Source organism: Pinus tabuliformis, chromosome 1_2, assembly GCF_031772625.1.
Source record: "Pinus tabuliformis cultivar Carrire ecotype Pingquan chromosome 1_2, CPIR1, whole genome shotgun sequence".
In the NCBI taxonomy this organism is placed as follows: Eukaryota; Viridiplantae; Streptophyta; class Pinopsida; order Pinales; family Pinaceae; genus Pinus; species Pinus tabuliformis.
Genome location: NC_142298.1, coordinates 628,275,473 through 628,294,198, shown reverse-complemented (window position 1 = coordinate 628,294,198; position 18,726 = coordinate 628,275,473). Strand labels below are relative to the sequence as shown.

Here is an 18,726-nt window from a genome sequence, read left to right as displayed (position 1 = left end):
TAAATTATTTTTACAAAAATTTACTTTAATTTGAAATAATTTACTTTATCAGTGAAAGTAAAGTACTTGTCAATTTTATACTTTGGGCATAATTAAACACTTTTACAAATATTTACTTTAATTTGAAATAATTTATTTTGTCTTTAAAAGTAAAGTGACTTGTCCTCATGGGGTACCTCAAGTGGTAATGGCCGTGGAAATGAAGTCTCACTGAACCGGGAGATCTTGGGTTCGATTCTTGTGCTACCCTCTTTGAAAATAGAGTGAATAACAGATATGTAAAAACTCGAAAATGAAAGAAACCTACCAAAGCTTAAAAAGGAAAATAAAGTGCCTCTTAATTTTATACTTTGGGCAGAGTTAAAGTGCCCTTACACTAGACGTGGGGATGGGTTCTTCTCGTGGGAATGGGTTGAAGAATTGTCGTTTCGTTAGCAGCATACGGCATAACGCGTACAAACTTGTGGGTTTCGAAAATTATCTCCTTGTTGGCCACTGGCAACCAAACACAATGCTGATGCGCCACATTCTCCTACTTTGCATAGCTTCTGCTGCACCCACAGACATGACGCCCTACCACATACTCATACGCCATATCCTCCTCCTCTGCCCATTTCTGCTGCACTAACAGCCGAACAGCTTTTAGGACCATGTAGCATGAAAGTCGGTATGCCAACCCAGCCAGTGGATCAATCCAATTGAAATCATTAACCTACCATATTTTCTGGTAATGGTAGATTTTTATTTTATTTTAATAAATCTTTTTTATAAAGGTTATATAGCAGAACATTTTGAATGGTTTTAATGTTTATTAAGGAAGAATGATTTATCTGGTTCTGGATTTTTTTTATGGAATGATTTGAGTATTGGTTTAATGGAATTAATGTTTATTAAGGAAGAATGATTTATCTGGTTCTGGATTTTTTTTATGGAATGATTTGAGTATTGGTTTAATGGAATAATAATATGCTTATTAGTGAAACACTGTAGTGGGATATTATTAATTTTCATGTCCTAGTTAGTTTGTTCGTTTTTTTTTTTCCTCAATTATGTTGAAATAGTTCTAGAGTTTAAAGTTTGTTAAATAGAAAAATAATTTGATCATCACTGAAACACTGCCATGTCCCGGTGATAATTATTTTTCTTCACAAGTGGCTCTCACCAAATACTTTTTGTTATTATACTTTTACATTGAAACTTAATAAATACTAAATTGCAAACAAATCAATTAATTTACGCTCCATAAATTAACATTCATAATTATTTTATTTTTTAAATTTAATTTTTCTTTATTTTGATTTTTTTTTTAATATTTTTTAACTAATTTTATCACAAATCAAACAAAACAAAAAAGCTTAGAAAATTAACTTAACCCGCTAAAAATTACAACGGCATAAAATATTGATTTTAAAATTACAATCTCATAAAATATTGATTATAAAATTATTTACAAATCATAACTTAATACAAATATTCTTATATGTAAATATAATTTTATTTTTATTAAAAAATATACTCTTAATTGCAAGTCAATATTTTATACGAGGAAGAAATTCACTTAATTACGTGTCATTAAATTAATTGTCTTTACTTAGGAAATTTTTGTCCCCTTAATTTTGGGATTAGTTTTAATGGTTTTAATGTTTGTTAAACAGAATAATGATCTGCTGATGAGTGAAATTTTGTCATATTTTATGTGGTGGGATATTATCACATTTTATTTTATTTTATTTTTTGGTTTTTTTAATATTAAATTTTATTTATAGTATTAAAATTTAAAATTTCTTTAAAAAACGATTTATTCATTAAACCAAAGAGTAGATCAATCTGATTGAAATCATTAACATACCATCTATATTTCTCGTAATTGTGGATTTTTATTTTTTTAATTAATTTTTTATTTATTTTTATAAAAGTTATATAGAAAAACTTTTGGAATAGTTTTAATGTTTATTGAGGACGTTGTTGGATTCTTTTTAAATGGGAATAGCTTTAATGTTTGTTAAATGGAAGAATTTTTTTATCACAAGTGAAACGTTGTCATGTCTTATGTGGTGGGATATTATCAGGCTCAATGTGATAGTTTGTTTTATCTTTATCCTTTTTGTTTTTTGTTTTCTTTTTTTAATAATGGATTTCTTTATGTTGAGATAGCTTTAAAGTTTGTTGAATGAAAGAATAATTGGCTCATCAATCAAACATTGTTCGGGTCCACCTCATAATTTTTCTTTATAAATAGCCCCACCTTATACCATCCTTATTATACTTTCACGACCGTCCTTATCAGCTTTTCACCTCAAATCATAATAAATACTAAATCCCAAAGAAATCAATTAATTTACACTCCATAAATAACATACATAATTATTTTAATTTTCATATCTAACTTTTCTATATTTTTTTTAATATTCTTTAACCAATTTTATTAGAGATTAACCCAAAAATATACTTATAAAGTCAACGTAACCAACTAAACATTACAATTTTATAAAATATTCAATTATCCATTATTTATAAAATTCACATTCATAATTTTATACAAATATTTTTTTATGTAAATACAATTTTATTTTTATAAAAAAACAAATTCTCTTAATTGCATTTGAATAATTTATAAAAAAGTAACAAATTCACTTAAAAGTTAATTGTTTTTTTACTTAAATTACAGTGATCCGAAGCGGTCACAAGCAGAAAAGGATTTTTCCCTTTCGCCTCCATTTTGGCACAGCACATCTTTCTCTGTCCGAGACGTTACCAACTGTTTTTTATGTTCGTACACTCTTTATTTTGTTCCTATGTTAGTGCCACGTTGGTACTATGATACAGAGTTCTGAAGGTCAGCGTTTATTTTATCTTATCACATCAATTTTCATCCGGAACCTCGATCCGCTCTTTATATTACTTCGCCTCTTCTCTGCCTTTAAAGAGAATTATAAAAGAAAACGTGCAAAAGGCACAGGATAAAATAAATTTTCTCTTAATTCATTTTTTTTGGAAAATGTTCTTTAATGATCAAAAACATGGAAAGGCCATAGATATAAAAAAAAAACTTAATTCAATTTCGTGAATGACATTAAAAAACCGCGATTAATTAAATAAAATCATCCATATATATATATCCTCAGAGCATTACACTTTAAATTAAATTGTATATTGCAGTGCATATAATAGTTTTTTCTTTTTCCTTAATCAATGGAAAACTCGTTAGCTTTTTCTTTCGTCACAAAAAGGTTGCAGTTGCAGTGCATATACTAAACACTAATTTACTGTACCAAACATATTATTTTTCTATTATACAATATATGAAAATATATTTAATAATTAAATATATTAGTTGTTTTAAAAGGGGTTGTATACAGTGTAATTTTTTGGAGTTTCATGTGCTAGAATTTGGTGGAAAAATTTGAGGTGAAATCTTGATTTGTATTATTTAATTTAGTTTTTTGATTGTATATATGGATCCAGCCACATGAAAAATTGTAATGCCTCGGAATTGATATAAATATTTAATTTTACTGTGGTAAATGGCAAAACTGTTGAGACATTACTATTTGTTGAATTTTAATAATATTGGTTTTTTTAAAAATAATTTAAAGAAATGTTTTCTTTAAAAGTTGGCAACTTCCCAAGGAAGGGGGAGGGCCAGACAGTTCCCCAACCCTAACTGTTTTCCTTAACTGGAAGGGTTTCCAGAAGGAAAAGAGGGAAAACATGAAAAAAAGGGGAGACTCTACTGTGCTGTGGGGACAGACAGAGAGAGAACGGAGAAAGAGGTGGCTAAGTCTGGTGATGACCAAATAGCCATGCATTGAGTGCAAATAACTTGCTGTGGACAGCGGTCCTGCAAGAGAGCAAGGGGGGAGATTCTGGTCCTGAAGGACGAATCTCACGGACGGGAGGCAGATGAGCAGAGGTAATCTCGGCTTCTGAGTGTTAAGCAAGCTACGGGAAAACCAGGTAAGTGGTTGAACTGTGTAATAGTATTTAAAATATTGAAGCAGTAAGCTGTAACCTATGGTAGTATAGCATCGCTGTATTAATTATTAAAGACTGAGTCACGGATAAAATAGCATTGCTGTGTTAATTATTAAAGACTGAGTCACGGATAAAATAGCATTGTTGTGTTAATTATTAAAGACTGAGTCACAGATAAAATAGTATTGCTGTGTTAATTACGAAGGAAAGAGAGTCATGGATGAAATAGACATTTATCTGTAAGCCACGACAACTGCTAATCCTTCTCTGTTTTATTTTTATTAAAATATAGATGAATAAGAGCACTGCTAGGATTATCATCATGCCAACAAATGCACATTTGAATAGAAGATTAAAAGCCCATATGTAAATCAAGACTCGGGATAGGGAAGCCCAGTGAATTTAGTTCGGATAGTAGTGAGGTGGCTGTTTAAGGATGTTGACTGGGTCGGGAATGGCAGTCCATGCACCTTGAACCTTAGGTGTGGGGTTTTTCCCTCTAGAGTTTGAAGGTCTGTTGAAACCGAGGATGGAAAATATTCATGGTAGAAGGAGTCCAAAGTTGGTCGTTAAACTGTTACTATTAGTAAACAGTAGATAAATATCCCTTGGATGGCACAATACCCTCTAAATATCATGCTTGCATGTGAACCTTGACAGAGGCAATTCTTATCTAACTAGTTCCAGCACGGGGTGAGTGTGCTCGGTAATAGTTGTCCCGACTGTACAAAAAAAGAACGTAGATATTACCCCTGCATACGAAGGAGTAGAGCGGAAACCTTTTGTTGTGGGTTATCAACAAGGGTGAAGTGGAAACCGCGGCACTATGGCCGGCCTGTAGTGGCCAGACTAGCCTGTAGAATTTCCAAAACCCTGACTATACAACTAGATTTGCAGCGGGAAGAAATAACTTAGGTACAATTAAGATTAGGGAACAAATTATAACTCTACGCAACAGTAGAATAGGGTGTTTCCCTACAGCAATAACCATGAAATATATACCGAATATACATTGATAAACCTGAAATTCAACTGTAATAATAATAGAAGCCCTTGTTGGGGTAAACAAATATTTGACAATCGCCCTTGGGGCCATAATAGGTTGGCGATAGTCACAACCGGACAGAGAGCATTTCATTAATAGAGGAGAAAATTCATTTCCATAACATAAGTAAACATCATGCGGTTCCGGACAAAATTAGTGAACATCTGCAAGTAAATAACTGTTTCTAACCTGAGGAATTACATACAGGCCGCGAGGCATTCACAGTTTCAAAGAGAAAAACCTCACAGCTCAAAACCCTCTCTCAAATATGACATAGTACAAACAGGAAACAGGGTTGACAATTGCTAGAACCTGGACAAACCTTCATGGATAAGCATTGAACTTGGAAATTTACACTGTCACAAAATACTTAAATAATGTTACAGAGACAACATTTAAAGTCTGAGATGAGCCTATCGCAAGAGAAATAACATAGTTTCATTTGCAACCATAACCTGGCAGAAAGCCTCATATTCGGCTAGTATTGGAGCTAGTCTTGGGAGGACAAAGGCGAAGCTAGACCCAAGTTCGTAGTCTGGGTTGAGGGAGCCTATCAAAACAATCGTAAAAATTCAATTAATAAACCGATAGTCTCAACATATATGGTGGAATTTAAACAACTCAGGCACGCCTGCATGCATAAAAAAAGAACTCGACATCATCACGCAGGGAAAATTGGTAATCTCCTGAAGTAAAAAAAAAGGAAAACTTACCCGTGACAGAACCTGAAGACAAAGACCAGGATAAGGCAGGTGGAGCGCCTCCCATGACCGCCATAGAAGCCTGAAGCAAGCAGGAGGACTGGAATGGGCGAGAACAGCACCCAAGCAGCAGGTCGAAATGGCGGAGAAATGAGGACAGGAAACTAGACCAAGTGATGTGTACGCGGGCCACATTCTTCCCAGCCGTTGGATCGCCAGACAAATTCCAGCACCGTCGATCCAGGAGGGATCCCGAGGACGCTGCAGAGAGCGGACAACACTGCACATGCCACGTACAGTGGTAGTGCAGGGTTAATGCAGAGTTTCCAACTATCAACAATAGCAAATACAGAATCAACGACTAGATCTTGCAACCCGAACTTCCACGTTGACAGATGGCACAAATCAAATTTGCACCTTGCCTACATTAAGGGATGACTGCCGCTCCATTAATGCAGAAAATATACGTGCAGATATGGATAGAGTTAATCACGCCAAGCAGAATGTAAACCACATATTATCACAAGCACCGTAACTTTGTAACTCGGGAACTTTTAATGATATTAATCATAGTCGTAAAAAACAAAAATTGACATGGGGGTATGACAAGTGGTATCAGAGCCAGGTTCTCAAAAATGTGGCCTCTAGGAGATAAGTGGCTGAAGTAGGTTCATTTTATATTATCTTTGTATTTCTAACTGTTCATGAACCAAAAAAAAAAAAATGTGTTGTGCTAATTGTTTCCTCTGTTCAGGTTCCTAGGAGAAACCAGGGGACAGTCAACATGAGAAGGGCAGGCAGCAGACCCCATAGGTTCGTAGCAGGTCAGGGACTAGCAACAAGCCCTGGAAGCAACCCAGAATTGTGGGTACAGATTGGAGAGGAGGCTCGTAATACGAACCAGGCAATATTAGAAACGGTACAAGAACTGAGAAATGAAATAGCTTAATTACAAGAAGGTAACGCCAGAATAACCATGGAGCAGGAGAGAATTTTAAAGAGCCTATCAGACAAACAGAATCAACAACCACCAAATCCCAGTGCTGAGCAGGAAAGAGTGTCGGAAGAACAGAATCTCCACACAGAACCAGAAAGGTCGAAAGGAAGGAATGAAGAGCGGGAGGAACAATCTGATAATGCCTCTGAGTAGTAGACATCAAAGAGGCAGCGGATCGAACTACAAGGGGAGTTCCGCAAGATCAAGCCATTGCACTTTGACGGAGAACAAGAGGAAGCAGTGGAGGCATGGTTAATTAATATGAACAAATACTTCCAGTTGTACGAATATGATCACAATATCAAGGCACGATTAGCTATCTTCCAATTACAAGGGAAAGCCACCTTATGGTGGGAGGAAGTCAAGATTGTGAGAGGAGTAAGTGAGCAGAATATTACCTAGGACAAATTTCAAAAATATTTTAAAGAGAGGTACCTGACGGAACGGTTCTACGACGAAAAGGCGAGAGAATTCCATGATTTGCGTCTGGGATAGCTGGCCATGGATGAATTTATCACTCGCTTTACATCATTACTTCGTTATGTACCTTATATTAAAGAGGAAAAGGCTAAGGTACAAAGATTTGTTAGTAGTTTACCCTCGTATATGAGGGAAAGGATTGAATTTGACAATCCGAAGACAATGAACGAAGTAATACGTAAAGCCAGAATTTGCTACCAGCAAAGTAAACAGAAAGGAGAGGTTCCAAGGAAAAGGGGGGCTGATAAAAGAAACAACAGATTGGCTGGAAATAATAAAGGGAGTCGCGGTGGAAGTAATAAGGGCTTCGAAAAAGGATAGAACAACAGAAATTTCCAGAAAAATTCACTTAGGTCAAGGCCAACCGGTGCGTCAAGAACCAGTGAGCCCTCTAGTAAATTAGACAGTGAAGGGACATCAAGGCCTCCCGTGCAATGTTAGGGCTATGGCGGACCCCATTACGTTAAAAATTGTCTGCAATGGAAGGGAACCAAACAGATCTCCTAGATCCATGAAGTAGCGATGGTTGGTGATGTGGGACGTAGCATACCCCAGATTAATGCTGCCCTGGAGGACCGTCAAGTGGAGTACTAGCCGACCATGGTGGAACTAGAAGGTAAAATTCTAGACCTTTCTGTAACTGTTTAAATTGACCCATGAGCCACATTAAGTTATATTAGTCCTAAGGTGGTAGAGCATTGTAAGCTGCAACCTATAAAATTCAAGAATCCTTGGCTAGTACAGCTGGCTACAGGGGCCAAGAGACGAGTGCTTGCTAAAGTCACTGACTGCCCCTTAAAAATAGCTGGACAGCCAGTGATAGAAGACTTAAATGTGCTCCCCCTTGGTTCCTATGACATTCTAATCGGCATGGATTGGTTAGAAAAACATTGGTCCCTCGTCAACTGTAAAACAAAGACTATCTATTACAGGGATGAGCTGGGAATACAGCAGGAGATGCAAGGAATTAATCGGCCAGTACAGGTTTGGCCAATAACCACATCTCAGTTAGCGAAATGCATCAGGAAGGGGTGTCAGATTTATGCCATCCAAGTGGGCTATGCTGACTCAAAGGATAAAACAGCCATGTTGGATAACATCCCTGTAATACAAGAGTTTGTCGATGTGTTTCCAGAGGAGATTCCCAGACTGCCGCCTAAGAGGGATATAGACTTTACCATCGAATTGGTACCAGGGGCAGTACCAGTGTCGCGAGCACCCTATAGAATGAGTGTACCTAAGTTGACAGAATTAAAAATGAAGTTACAGGAACTGCTAGGATAAAACTATATTCACCCCAGTGTGTCTCCATGGGGAGCCCTAGTGTTATTCGTCAAGAAAAAAGATGGAACCCTTCGCATGTGTATATATTATCATCAGCTGAACAAGCTGACCATAAAAAACAAGTATCCTCTACCTTGGATTGACGAACTTTTCGATCAAGTGAAGGGTGCAACAGTGTTCTCCAAGATCGATTTGCGATCAGGTTACAACCAGATCAGGATTAAGGAGGAAGACATCGCTAAAACAGCTTTTAGAACAAGGTATGGACATTACAAATTTGTGGTGCTACCTTTTGGGTTAACTAACGCCCTTGCAACTTTCATGTGCTTGATGAAAAATATATTTCATCAATATTTGGATGGATTTGTGCTGATATTTATCGATGATATACTGATATACTCCCGCACTATGGAAGAGCACAAGGAGCACCTCAGATTGGTGCTGCAAACCCTCCGAAAACACCAGTTATATGCTAAGTTCAGCAACTGCGACTTTTACAAGGAGGAAATACAATATCTGGGCCATATAATCACAAGGGAAGGGATTTCGGTGCACCCTGAAAAGATAAGAACCATAATGGAGTGGCCTGTACTGAAAGATGTAGCAGACATCAGGTCCTTTATGAGGTTAGCCGGTTATTAGAGATGGTTTTTGGAAGGCTTCTCAAGGGTAGCGTATCCTATCACCTCCTTACAAAAAAAGGGAAGAGCATTCAAATGGACCCCGGAATGTCAAAGAAGTTTTGAGCAGCTTAAGCATCTGCTCACCACGGCACCCATTTTGAGCATAGCTGATCCTAATAAGGACTATGTGGTGTGCACTAACGCAAGCAAGGAAGGCGTGGGAGGTGTGTTGATGCAAGAAGGGAAAGTAATTGCTTATGAGTCTAGGAAACTAAAGGAGCATGAACAGAAGTATTTTGCTTATGACTTAGAGTTGGCTGTCGTCATACACGCTTTGAAGATGTCATGACATTATCTTGTGGGCAGGAAATTCTTGCTACTGACTGACCACCACAGTCTGACCAATTATTTTAGCCAACCCACTTTAAACGCTAGGCAAGCGCGGTGGATAGATTTCCTAGGCGATTTTGACTTTGAAATCAAACATCTGAAGGAGAAAGAAAACCGGGTGGTAGACACCTTAAGTCGGAAGGCACAATGTTTGTATGAAAATTCCTATAGCCAATGGAAAAGCCCCTTCGAGGAAATGATAAAAAATGCAGCAGAACAAGATGCTGTGTACCAGAAAATAAAACAACAAGTACAACAATCTATCAGTGAGAAGAATCAGCAAGGATATGAAATGGATGATGCTGGAATGTTGTACTACAAAAAAAGGCTATATGTACCTGATCAAAACAACATTAAAAATATGATTTTAGATGAATTCCACATCAGTCACTATGCTGGACACCCAGGTTATCAGAAAATGATCACTGCGATTCGAAAGGAATACTATTGGCCAGGAATGAAGAGGAATGTCACTGAGTATTTGGCACAATTCCTGGAGTGTCAACAAATTAAGGTAGAGCATCAACATCCAGCGGGGTTATTGCAACCATTACCCATTCCGGAATGGAAGTGGGAAACCATTTCTATGGATTTTATAACAGTGCTGCCTAGGACAAAGAAGAATAACGATTCTATTATGGTGGTGGTAGACAAGTTGAGTAAAGCAGCACATTTTATACCTGTGCAATCCACCTACAGGGTTGTACAGATTGCCCATATCTTCATGCAGAATGTGTTTAAATTACATGGACTCCCGAAGACAATAATTTCAGATCGTGACGTGAAATTCATGTCGCCATTTTGGATGACACTATTTGTAGAATTGGGAACACAGCTTAACTTCAGTACAGCGTACCACGCCTAGACCGACGGACAAACAGAGTGAGTGAACCAAGTGGTTGAAGACATGTTAAGAGCGTATGTAATGCAACAACCAATGCGGTGGGAGGAGTATTTGCACTTGGTTGAATTTGCATACAACAACGGGTATCATACTTCATTACAAATGAGTCCCTTTGAGGTACTGTATGGACGGAAATGCCGCACACCCTCAAGCTGGGGTGGCCCTGAAGACAAATTAAGATTAGGGCCAGAGATGCTTAAGGAAATGGAGGATATGGTGAAAAGGGTACGCTCTAATTTAAAGGCTGCTCAGGATAGGCAAAAGAGCTTTGCTGACCAGAAGAGGAGATTCAAAGAATACCAAGTCAGTGACCATGTTTATGTGAGAATCCAAGCCAGAAAGAGTACACTACAATGGAGCGGGTGTGCCAAGTTGGCACCCCGATATTGTGGACCATTCCAAGTCTTGGCAAGAATCGGGCCGGTGGCTTACCAGCTCGCCCTGCCAAGTCACATCCAGGTCCACAATGTCTTCCATGTCTCTGTATTAAAAAAATACATTTATGACCCTAAACATGTGATCAGATGGCAGGATATACAGGTGAGGATTACTTCTAGAAGACCAGTCTAAAAGTTTTCTTTATAAGAAACTGATTTAGAATATTTCATGTTGCAGGTCGAACCAGAAGGCGAAGTCTTGGTCGAGCCGCTGAACATTCTCGACCGGAGAGATGTACAGTTGCGGAAGCGAGCTATTACCCAAGTTAAAGTGCAATGGCAGCACTTTAGACCTGATGAGGCCACTTGGGAATATGAAGAGCTCATGAGAAAGGCTTACCCGGAGCTATTCTTAGTCAACAGACATCATGACGATGTCCAATTTCAGGAGGGGGAGATGTAATGCCCCGGAATTGATGTAAATATTTAATTTTATTGTGGTAAATGGCAAAATTGTTGAGACATTACTATCTGTTGAATTTTAATAATATTGGTTTTTTTAAAAACTATTTAAAGAAATGTTTTCTTTAAAAGTTGGCAACTTCCCAAGGAAGGGGGAGGGCGAGACAGTTGCGGATTCCCCAACCCTAACTGTTTTCCTTAACTGGAAGGGTTTCCAGAAGGAAAAGAGGGAAAACAGGAAAAAAAAGGGGAGACTCTACTGTGCTGTGGGGACAGACAGAGAGAGAACGGGGAAAGAGGTGGCTAAGTCTGGTGATGACCAGATAGCCAGGCACTGAGTGCAAATAACTTGCTGCGGACAGCGGTCCTGCAAGAGAGCAAGGGGGGAGATTCTGGTCCTGAAGGACGAATCTCACAGACGGGAGGCAGACTGGAAGTAGATGAGCAGAGGTAATCTCAGCTTCTGAGTGTTAAGCAAGCTACGGGAAAACCAGGTAAGTGGTTGAACTGTGTAGAAGTATTTAAAATATTGAAGCAGTAAGTTGTAATCTATGGTAGTATAGCATTGCTGTGTTAATTATTAAAGACTGAGTCATGGATAAAATAGCATTGTTGTGTTAATTATTAAAGACTGAGTCACGGATAAAATAACATTGTTGTGTTAATTATTAAAGACTGAGTCACAGATAAAATAGTATTTTTGTGTTAATTACGAAGGAAAGAGAGTCATGGATGAAATAGACATTTATCGGTAAGCCACAGCAACTGCTAATCCTTCTCTGTTTTATTTTTATTAAAATATACATGAATAAGAGCACTGCTAGGATTATCATCATGCCAGCAAATGCACATTTGAATAGAAGATTAAAAGCCCATATGTGAATCAAGACTCGGGGTAGGGAATCCCAGTAAATTTAGTTTGGATAGTAGTGAGGTGGCTGTTTAAGGATGCCGACTGGGTCGAAAATGGCAGTCCATGCACCCTGAACCTTAGGTGTGGGGTTTTTCCCTCTAGAGTTTGAAGGTCTATTGAAACCGAGGATGGAAAATATTCATGGTAGAAGGAGTCTTGAGTTGGTTTTTAAACTGTTACTATTAGTAAACAGTAGATAAATATCCATTGGATGGCACAATACCCTATAAATATCATGCTTGCATGTGAACCTTGACGGAGGCAATTCTTATCTAACTAGTTCCAGCACGAGGTGAGTGTGCTCGGTAATAGTTGTCCCGACTGTACAAAAAAAGAACGTAGATATTACCCCTGCATATGAAGGAGTAGAGCGGAAACGTTTTGCTGTGGGTTATCAACAAGGGTGAAGTGGAAACCGTGGCACTACGGCCGGCTTGTAGTGGCCATACTAGCCTGTAGGATTTCCAAAACCTTGACTATACAACTGGATTTGTAGTGGGAAGAAATAACTTAGGTACAATTAAGATTAGGGAACGAATTATAACTCTACGCATCAGTAGAATAGGGTGTTTCCCTGCAGCAATAACCATGAAATATATACCGAATATACATTGATAAACCTGAAACTCAACTGTAATAATAATAGAAGCCCTTGCTGGGGTAAACAAATATTTGACAATCGCCCTTGGGGCCATAGCGGGTTGGCGGTAGTCACAACTGGACAGAGAGCATTTCATTAACAGAGGAGAAAATTCATTTCCATAACATAAGTAAACATCATGTGGTTCCGGACAAAATTAGTGAACATCTGCAAGTAAATAACTGTTTCCAACATGAGGAATTACATACAGGCCACGAGGCATTCACAGTTTCAAAGAGAAAAACCTCCCAGCACAAAACCCTCTCTCAAATATGACATAGTACAAACAGGAAACAGGGTTGACAATTGCTAGAACCTGGACAAACCTTCATGGATAAGCATTGAACTTGGAAATTTACACTGTCACAAAATACTTAAATAATGTTACAGAGACAACATTTAAAGTCTGAGATGAGCCTATCGCAAGAGAAATAACATAGTTTCATTTGCAACCATAACCTGGCAGAAAACCTCATACCCGGCCAGTATTGGAGCTAGTCTTGGAAGGACAAAGGCGAAGCTGGACCCAAGTTCGTAGTCTAGGTTGAGGGAGCCTACCAAAACAATCGTAAAAATTCAATTAATAAACCAATATTCTCAACATATACGGTGGAATTTAAACAACTCAGGCACGCCTGAATGCATAAAAAAAGAACTCGACATCATCACGCAGGGAAAATTGGTAATCTCCTGAAGTCAAAAAAAAGGAAAACTTACCCAGGACAGAACCTGAAGACAAAGACCAGGATAAGGCAGGTGGAGCGCCTCCCATGACCACCATAGAAGCCTGAAGCAAGCAGGAGGACTGTAATGGGCAAGAACAGCACCCAAGCAGTAGGTCGAAATGGCGGATAAATGAGGACAGGAAACTAGACCAAGTGATGTGTATGCGGGCCACATTCTTCCCAGCCGTTGAATCGCCAGAAAAATTCCAGCACTGTCGATCTAGGAGGGATCCCGAGGATGCTACAGAGAGCAGAAAACGCTGCACATGCCACGTACAGTGGTAGTGCAGGGTTAATGCAGAGTTTCCAACTATCAACAATAACAAATACATAATCGACGGCCAGATCTTACAACCTGAACTTCCATGTTGACAGATGGCACAAATCAAATTTGCACCCTACCTACATTAAGGCATGACTGCCACTCCATTAATGCAGCAAATATACGTACAGATATGGATAGAGTTAATCACGTCAAGGAGAATGTAAACCGCATATTATCACAAGCACCGTAACTTTGTAACTCAGGAACTTTTAATGATAATAATCATAGCCGTCGAAAAAAAAAAAAAAAAAATTGACATGGGGGTATGGCAAAAACCCTAAGGCACTTCTATTGTGCAAAATTTACCCGTCAATCTTGTGATTTCAATGAATTCCGACTAGATTTTAAAGAAATTAAACCAGAAAAATTCACTGGAAATCCACCAAAAAAACTTCCAAAAAATCACACTAAAGACAATTACGTTTTAAAATGTTAATTAAATTTTATTAATACGATTAATCCTAAAAACTTACATCTAATTAAAACTATTTAAAAAATAAATAAAAAATCAATAAGAATATTTGCAGATTTTGAAAATTATCAATACAAATATTTTAAAAATTCGAAAATGATCGATAAACAATATCATGCAATGTTACATCACTTCGACAAGGACTTCCACTTTAATACGTCATTGTTTCACTGAAAAATCGATAAAATCCCTAGCCCGATGCACGAAGCATATTTGGATAGATATTATTCAAATAAAAAATAATTGTTGAACAGTAATAACTAAATAATTTAGTGAGCTTGTTTGTTGTAATTTTTTTTCAATTTCATAATTTTATATTATGTAAATATGTTTGTACAAATCATACTAAGCAATGAATTTTTAATTAATTTTATCTAAAAATCAAATTCAGACATTTATGTTATGTCTTGTATCTTAGATTTGTAGATTGTATTGATGTCAAGTGTTTGACAAAATGTTTGTCCCGGTTGGGTGATAAAAATGGCAATGTTTGTATTAATGAAAATAAAATCCACTGGTCAGTGCTACGAAAGAGATTCTGGCTTTGCAGAACGCTCTACATTGTTCATCAACATTACACATTAGATAGAATACATAGTTTTAGGGAAGTTAGAACATCATCCTAAGAAATAGAAACTAATTCCTATCCCGAGGCTACATGAACCAACTCTACCTATTCTAAGATATTCTCCATTATCTTCAACACTCCCCCTTAATGGAGAATGGGTTCACATATATGCCTAACATCTCCCTAAACATTTGAAAATTTACTTTTCCAAGGGGCTTAGTGAAAATTTCTATAGCATTATCGCATGTATTACAATATTCCAGATGTATTTCCTTAGATTGCACTTTCTCCCTTACAAAATGTAATTGAGTATCAATATGTTTCGTGTTTTTGTGAAACACCAAATTGTTGGCCAGCTTGATTGAACTTTGATTGTCGCATCTGATTGTTGTTGCGACTGTCTGTTCTTCCCCAACATCCTAGAGACGTCTTCGCAACCAAACCGCCTCGCACATTGCTACACACATGGCTTGATACTCTGCTTTTGCTGAGGACAAGGAGACTGTGTTATGCTTCTTACTGCTCCAAGTGATCACCCCGGATCCAAGACTAAATGCATAACCTGTTATAGATCTGCGATCATCTACATTTCCTGCCCAATCTGAATCTCCAAATCCTACCAATCTAACATCAGAAGAGTCAGTGTAAATAATTCCATAATCTACAGTACCTTGTAGATACCTCAAAGCATTCTTCATTGCATTCCAGTGGTTTTCAGGTGGCTTAGACATAAATTGGCTTAACATGCTGACTGCATAAGCCAAATCAGGTCTAGTGGTGGTTAGGTAGATCAGACTCCCAAAAAGATGTCTGTAAAGTGTTGCATCCGCCACTTTTGAGCCATCCTCACACTGCAATTTGATGTTTTGCTGCAATGGTACCGATGCAGACTTGCACTGATCCATTCTAAACTTCTCTAATAGGCCTTTGACATACTTTTCTTGAGATAGAAATGTTTGACCTAAATCTCTCTAGATCTTGAGACTTAAACAATATCTGAGTTCACCAAGATGCTTCATCTCAAACATCTGTGACATCTGCTACTCGATTTCATCAATTAGATATATAGCATCACCTATAATTATCAAATCATCTACATATAATGAAATCAGCACTACGCACCCTTGTTCATCTTTCACGGTGTAAAGATTAGGGTCATTCTTACTTCTATTGTAGCCAACTTGTAGAAAAAATGAATCAATTTTCTCATACCATGACCTGGGAGCTTGTTTTAGCCCATAGAGTGCTTTCTTCAACCTACAGACTAAATGTTCTTTTCCCTTCTGGACAAACCCTTCCAGTTGCTATAAATAAACCTCTTCTTTCAGTTCTCCATTCAGAAATGCGGACTTTACATCTAGTTGGTGCATCATCCAATGTTTCTTAGTAGCTAAGGCAATTAACATTCTAATGGTGTTCAATTTAGCTACAGGGGCGAAGGTTTCTTCATAATCTATCCCTTCTTTTTGTGTATACCCCTTTGCAACCAACCTAGATTTCAGTTTTTGGTTAGTTCCATCTGCATTGATTTTTGGTTTATATAACCATTTGCAACCTATGACCTGTTTTCCTCTAGGAAGTTCTACCAATTCCCAAGTGTTGTTTCTGATTATTGAATCATATTCTTGTTCCATGGCTATTTTCTATTCATTACCTTCATTTTCTTCTTTATAACTAGACGGTTCAACAACATTCATCATACTAGTTATAAATGAATTTTCCCTATATCTTGCAAGCATTTGAGCTTTCCTACCTGATCTCCTGAGTGGTGGGGTGGTGGTTTCAAACCTTATTTCTTCATGTTGCTGTTGTTGTTGTTGCTGCTATTGTTGTTCATCCTCTGCATTTGTTTGCTGTTGACCCTGATTGTTCTCTGCTTCTTCTTCCTCAAAGTACAGAATGTCCCATCCATCATAGTGCTCATCAATTTCTTCACCATCATACTCATGGAATTTAACATCTCTACTAATAAAGATCTTGTGAGTAGAGGGATTAAATAATCTGTATGCTTTATATGATGAACAATACCCTATAAAACTGCATTTGATGGATTTTGAGTCTAATTTCTTTCTATCTTCCTTGGGTATGTGGGCAAATGCTTTACATCCAAATATTCTTAAGTGTTTTACTGCAGGCTTATATTCATACAAAGCTTCAAAAGGAGTTTTAAACTCAAGACTCCTTGTAGGAATCTTATTTTTTAAATAAACCGCAGTACTCACTGCTTCAGCCCAAAAACCATTTGAAATATTCTTACCTTTCAGCATACTTCTCGCACATTCCACCAGAGTTCTGTTCTTCTGTTCTTCTTTTCTGTTACTCCATTCTGCCGTGGAGTATGGGGTATTGTAAACTACTGCAAAATTCCATGATCTTTACAATATCTGATGAGTTCATCTTTCCTATATTCTCCCTCTTGATCAAAGCGAAGAATTTTTATCTGTTTCCCTATTTGTCTTTCAATCATATTTTTAAACTGTTTAAAGTATTCGAATGTATGACTCTTCTTACTTAAGAAATACACCCAAGAAAACTTCGTACATGCATCAATAAACAATAGGAAATACACTGCACCTCCTAATGATTTTGTCTGCATTGGACCACAAAGGTCTGTGTGCACTAACTACAGTATATCGCTCTGTTTCTTTTCTACTCTAACAGGGAATTCTTCTCTATGCATTTTTCCTAAAGTATAGGCATCACAATCATTATGTACTTGCTTTAGCATAGGAAAATCTCTTACCATTTCTTTCCTCTGTAGTAACAACAAATCAGTGTAATTGATGTGGCTGAATCTCTGGTGCCAAAGCTCTTCTGTAGTCAGGCTCACTACTGTCAATGCTCGAACCGGTGCAGGTGTCACATCCAACTTGTATAGTCCTCCTGTTCGGATTCCTGTAGCAGTTGTCTTCATTCCATCTAGTAGATCCTTAATGTAATAGTTAGATTTTAAAAATTCAACTTTCAAATCTTGATCTGTAATCATTGATACAGAAATAAAGTTCTTTGTTATGCTAGGGACATACATTACATTGTAAATTTGTTTAATATTACCATCAGGTAGAATGACAAAAACTTTCCCACATCCTTTGATTTGATGACTTCTGTCATCTCCTAGGTAAATCTGTGCACCTTCGTTGATCTCTTTAAAATCCTCCAGCCAATGCTTGTTCCTTGTCATGTGTGTTGACGATCTTGAATCTACATACCAAATGTCTGCATCAAAATTTTCATCATGATCTACCATGAACAATCTCAAATTCTGCACCTGATCACTATTCGCGAGATGACCTGCATGTCTTTTTGACTTCTGTTGTTCTTCATGATACTTCTTTTTCCTACATTCCTTAGCAATATGACCCAATTTTCCACAATAAAAACATTTTGTTTCAGAGTAGTTTTTATTCGGATGCATACATTGGGTCAGATTTGGTTGTTTATGTGAACTTGCTCCATTTTTGTTGTTGTGGACCTCCTTTCCCTTTGTAGAAGTTCTTCCTTGCCACCAATGCAAGATCAACACTCTAGGGCTTTAGAGTCGATCTCCTCTCTTCTTCCTGCATCAGTATACCTGTCAGCTCTTCAAAGTGCAGGATCTTCTCTCTGGTATTGATCCCAGTGATGAACATCTGATAATCATCAGTGAAACCATTCATTATAATGGTCACAAGATCTGTATCGTCCATTATGTGACCAATATCTGATAATTTGGTTTTCAGATCCTTGATCCTTGCTACGAATGAAGCAATTGTTTCATTCTCCTCCATATTCATGGACAGAATCTTACTCTTGAGGAACAAAAGACGATTTGAATTTCTGATCTTGTACAATTCCTTCAAAATTCC

At 37.4% G+C, this 18,726-nt stretch overlaps 1 protein-coding gene across 1 annotated transcript; it reads left to right on the top strand.

The window, feature by feature from the left end:
• Positions 1-10,501: 10,501 nt before the first annotated feature.
• On the top strand, positions 10,502-11,678 carry LOC149207199 (uncharacterized). The gene is made up of 3 exons (XM_089397962.1): positions 10,502-10,858; positions 11,015-11,101; positions 11,601-11,678. The coding sequence occupies exons 1-3, from the start codon at positions 10,502-10,504 to the stop codon at positions 11,676-11,678; spliced, it is 522 nt and encodes a 173-aa protein (XP_089254088.1).
• Positions 11,679-18,726: the final 7,048 nt, after the last annotated feature.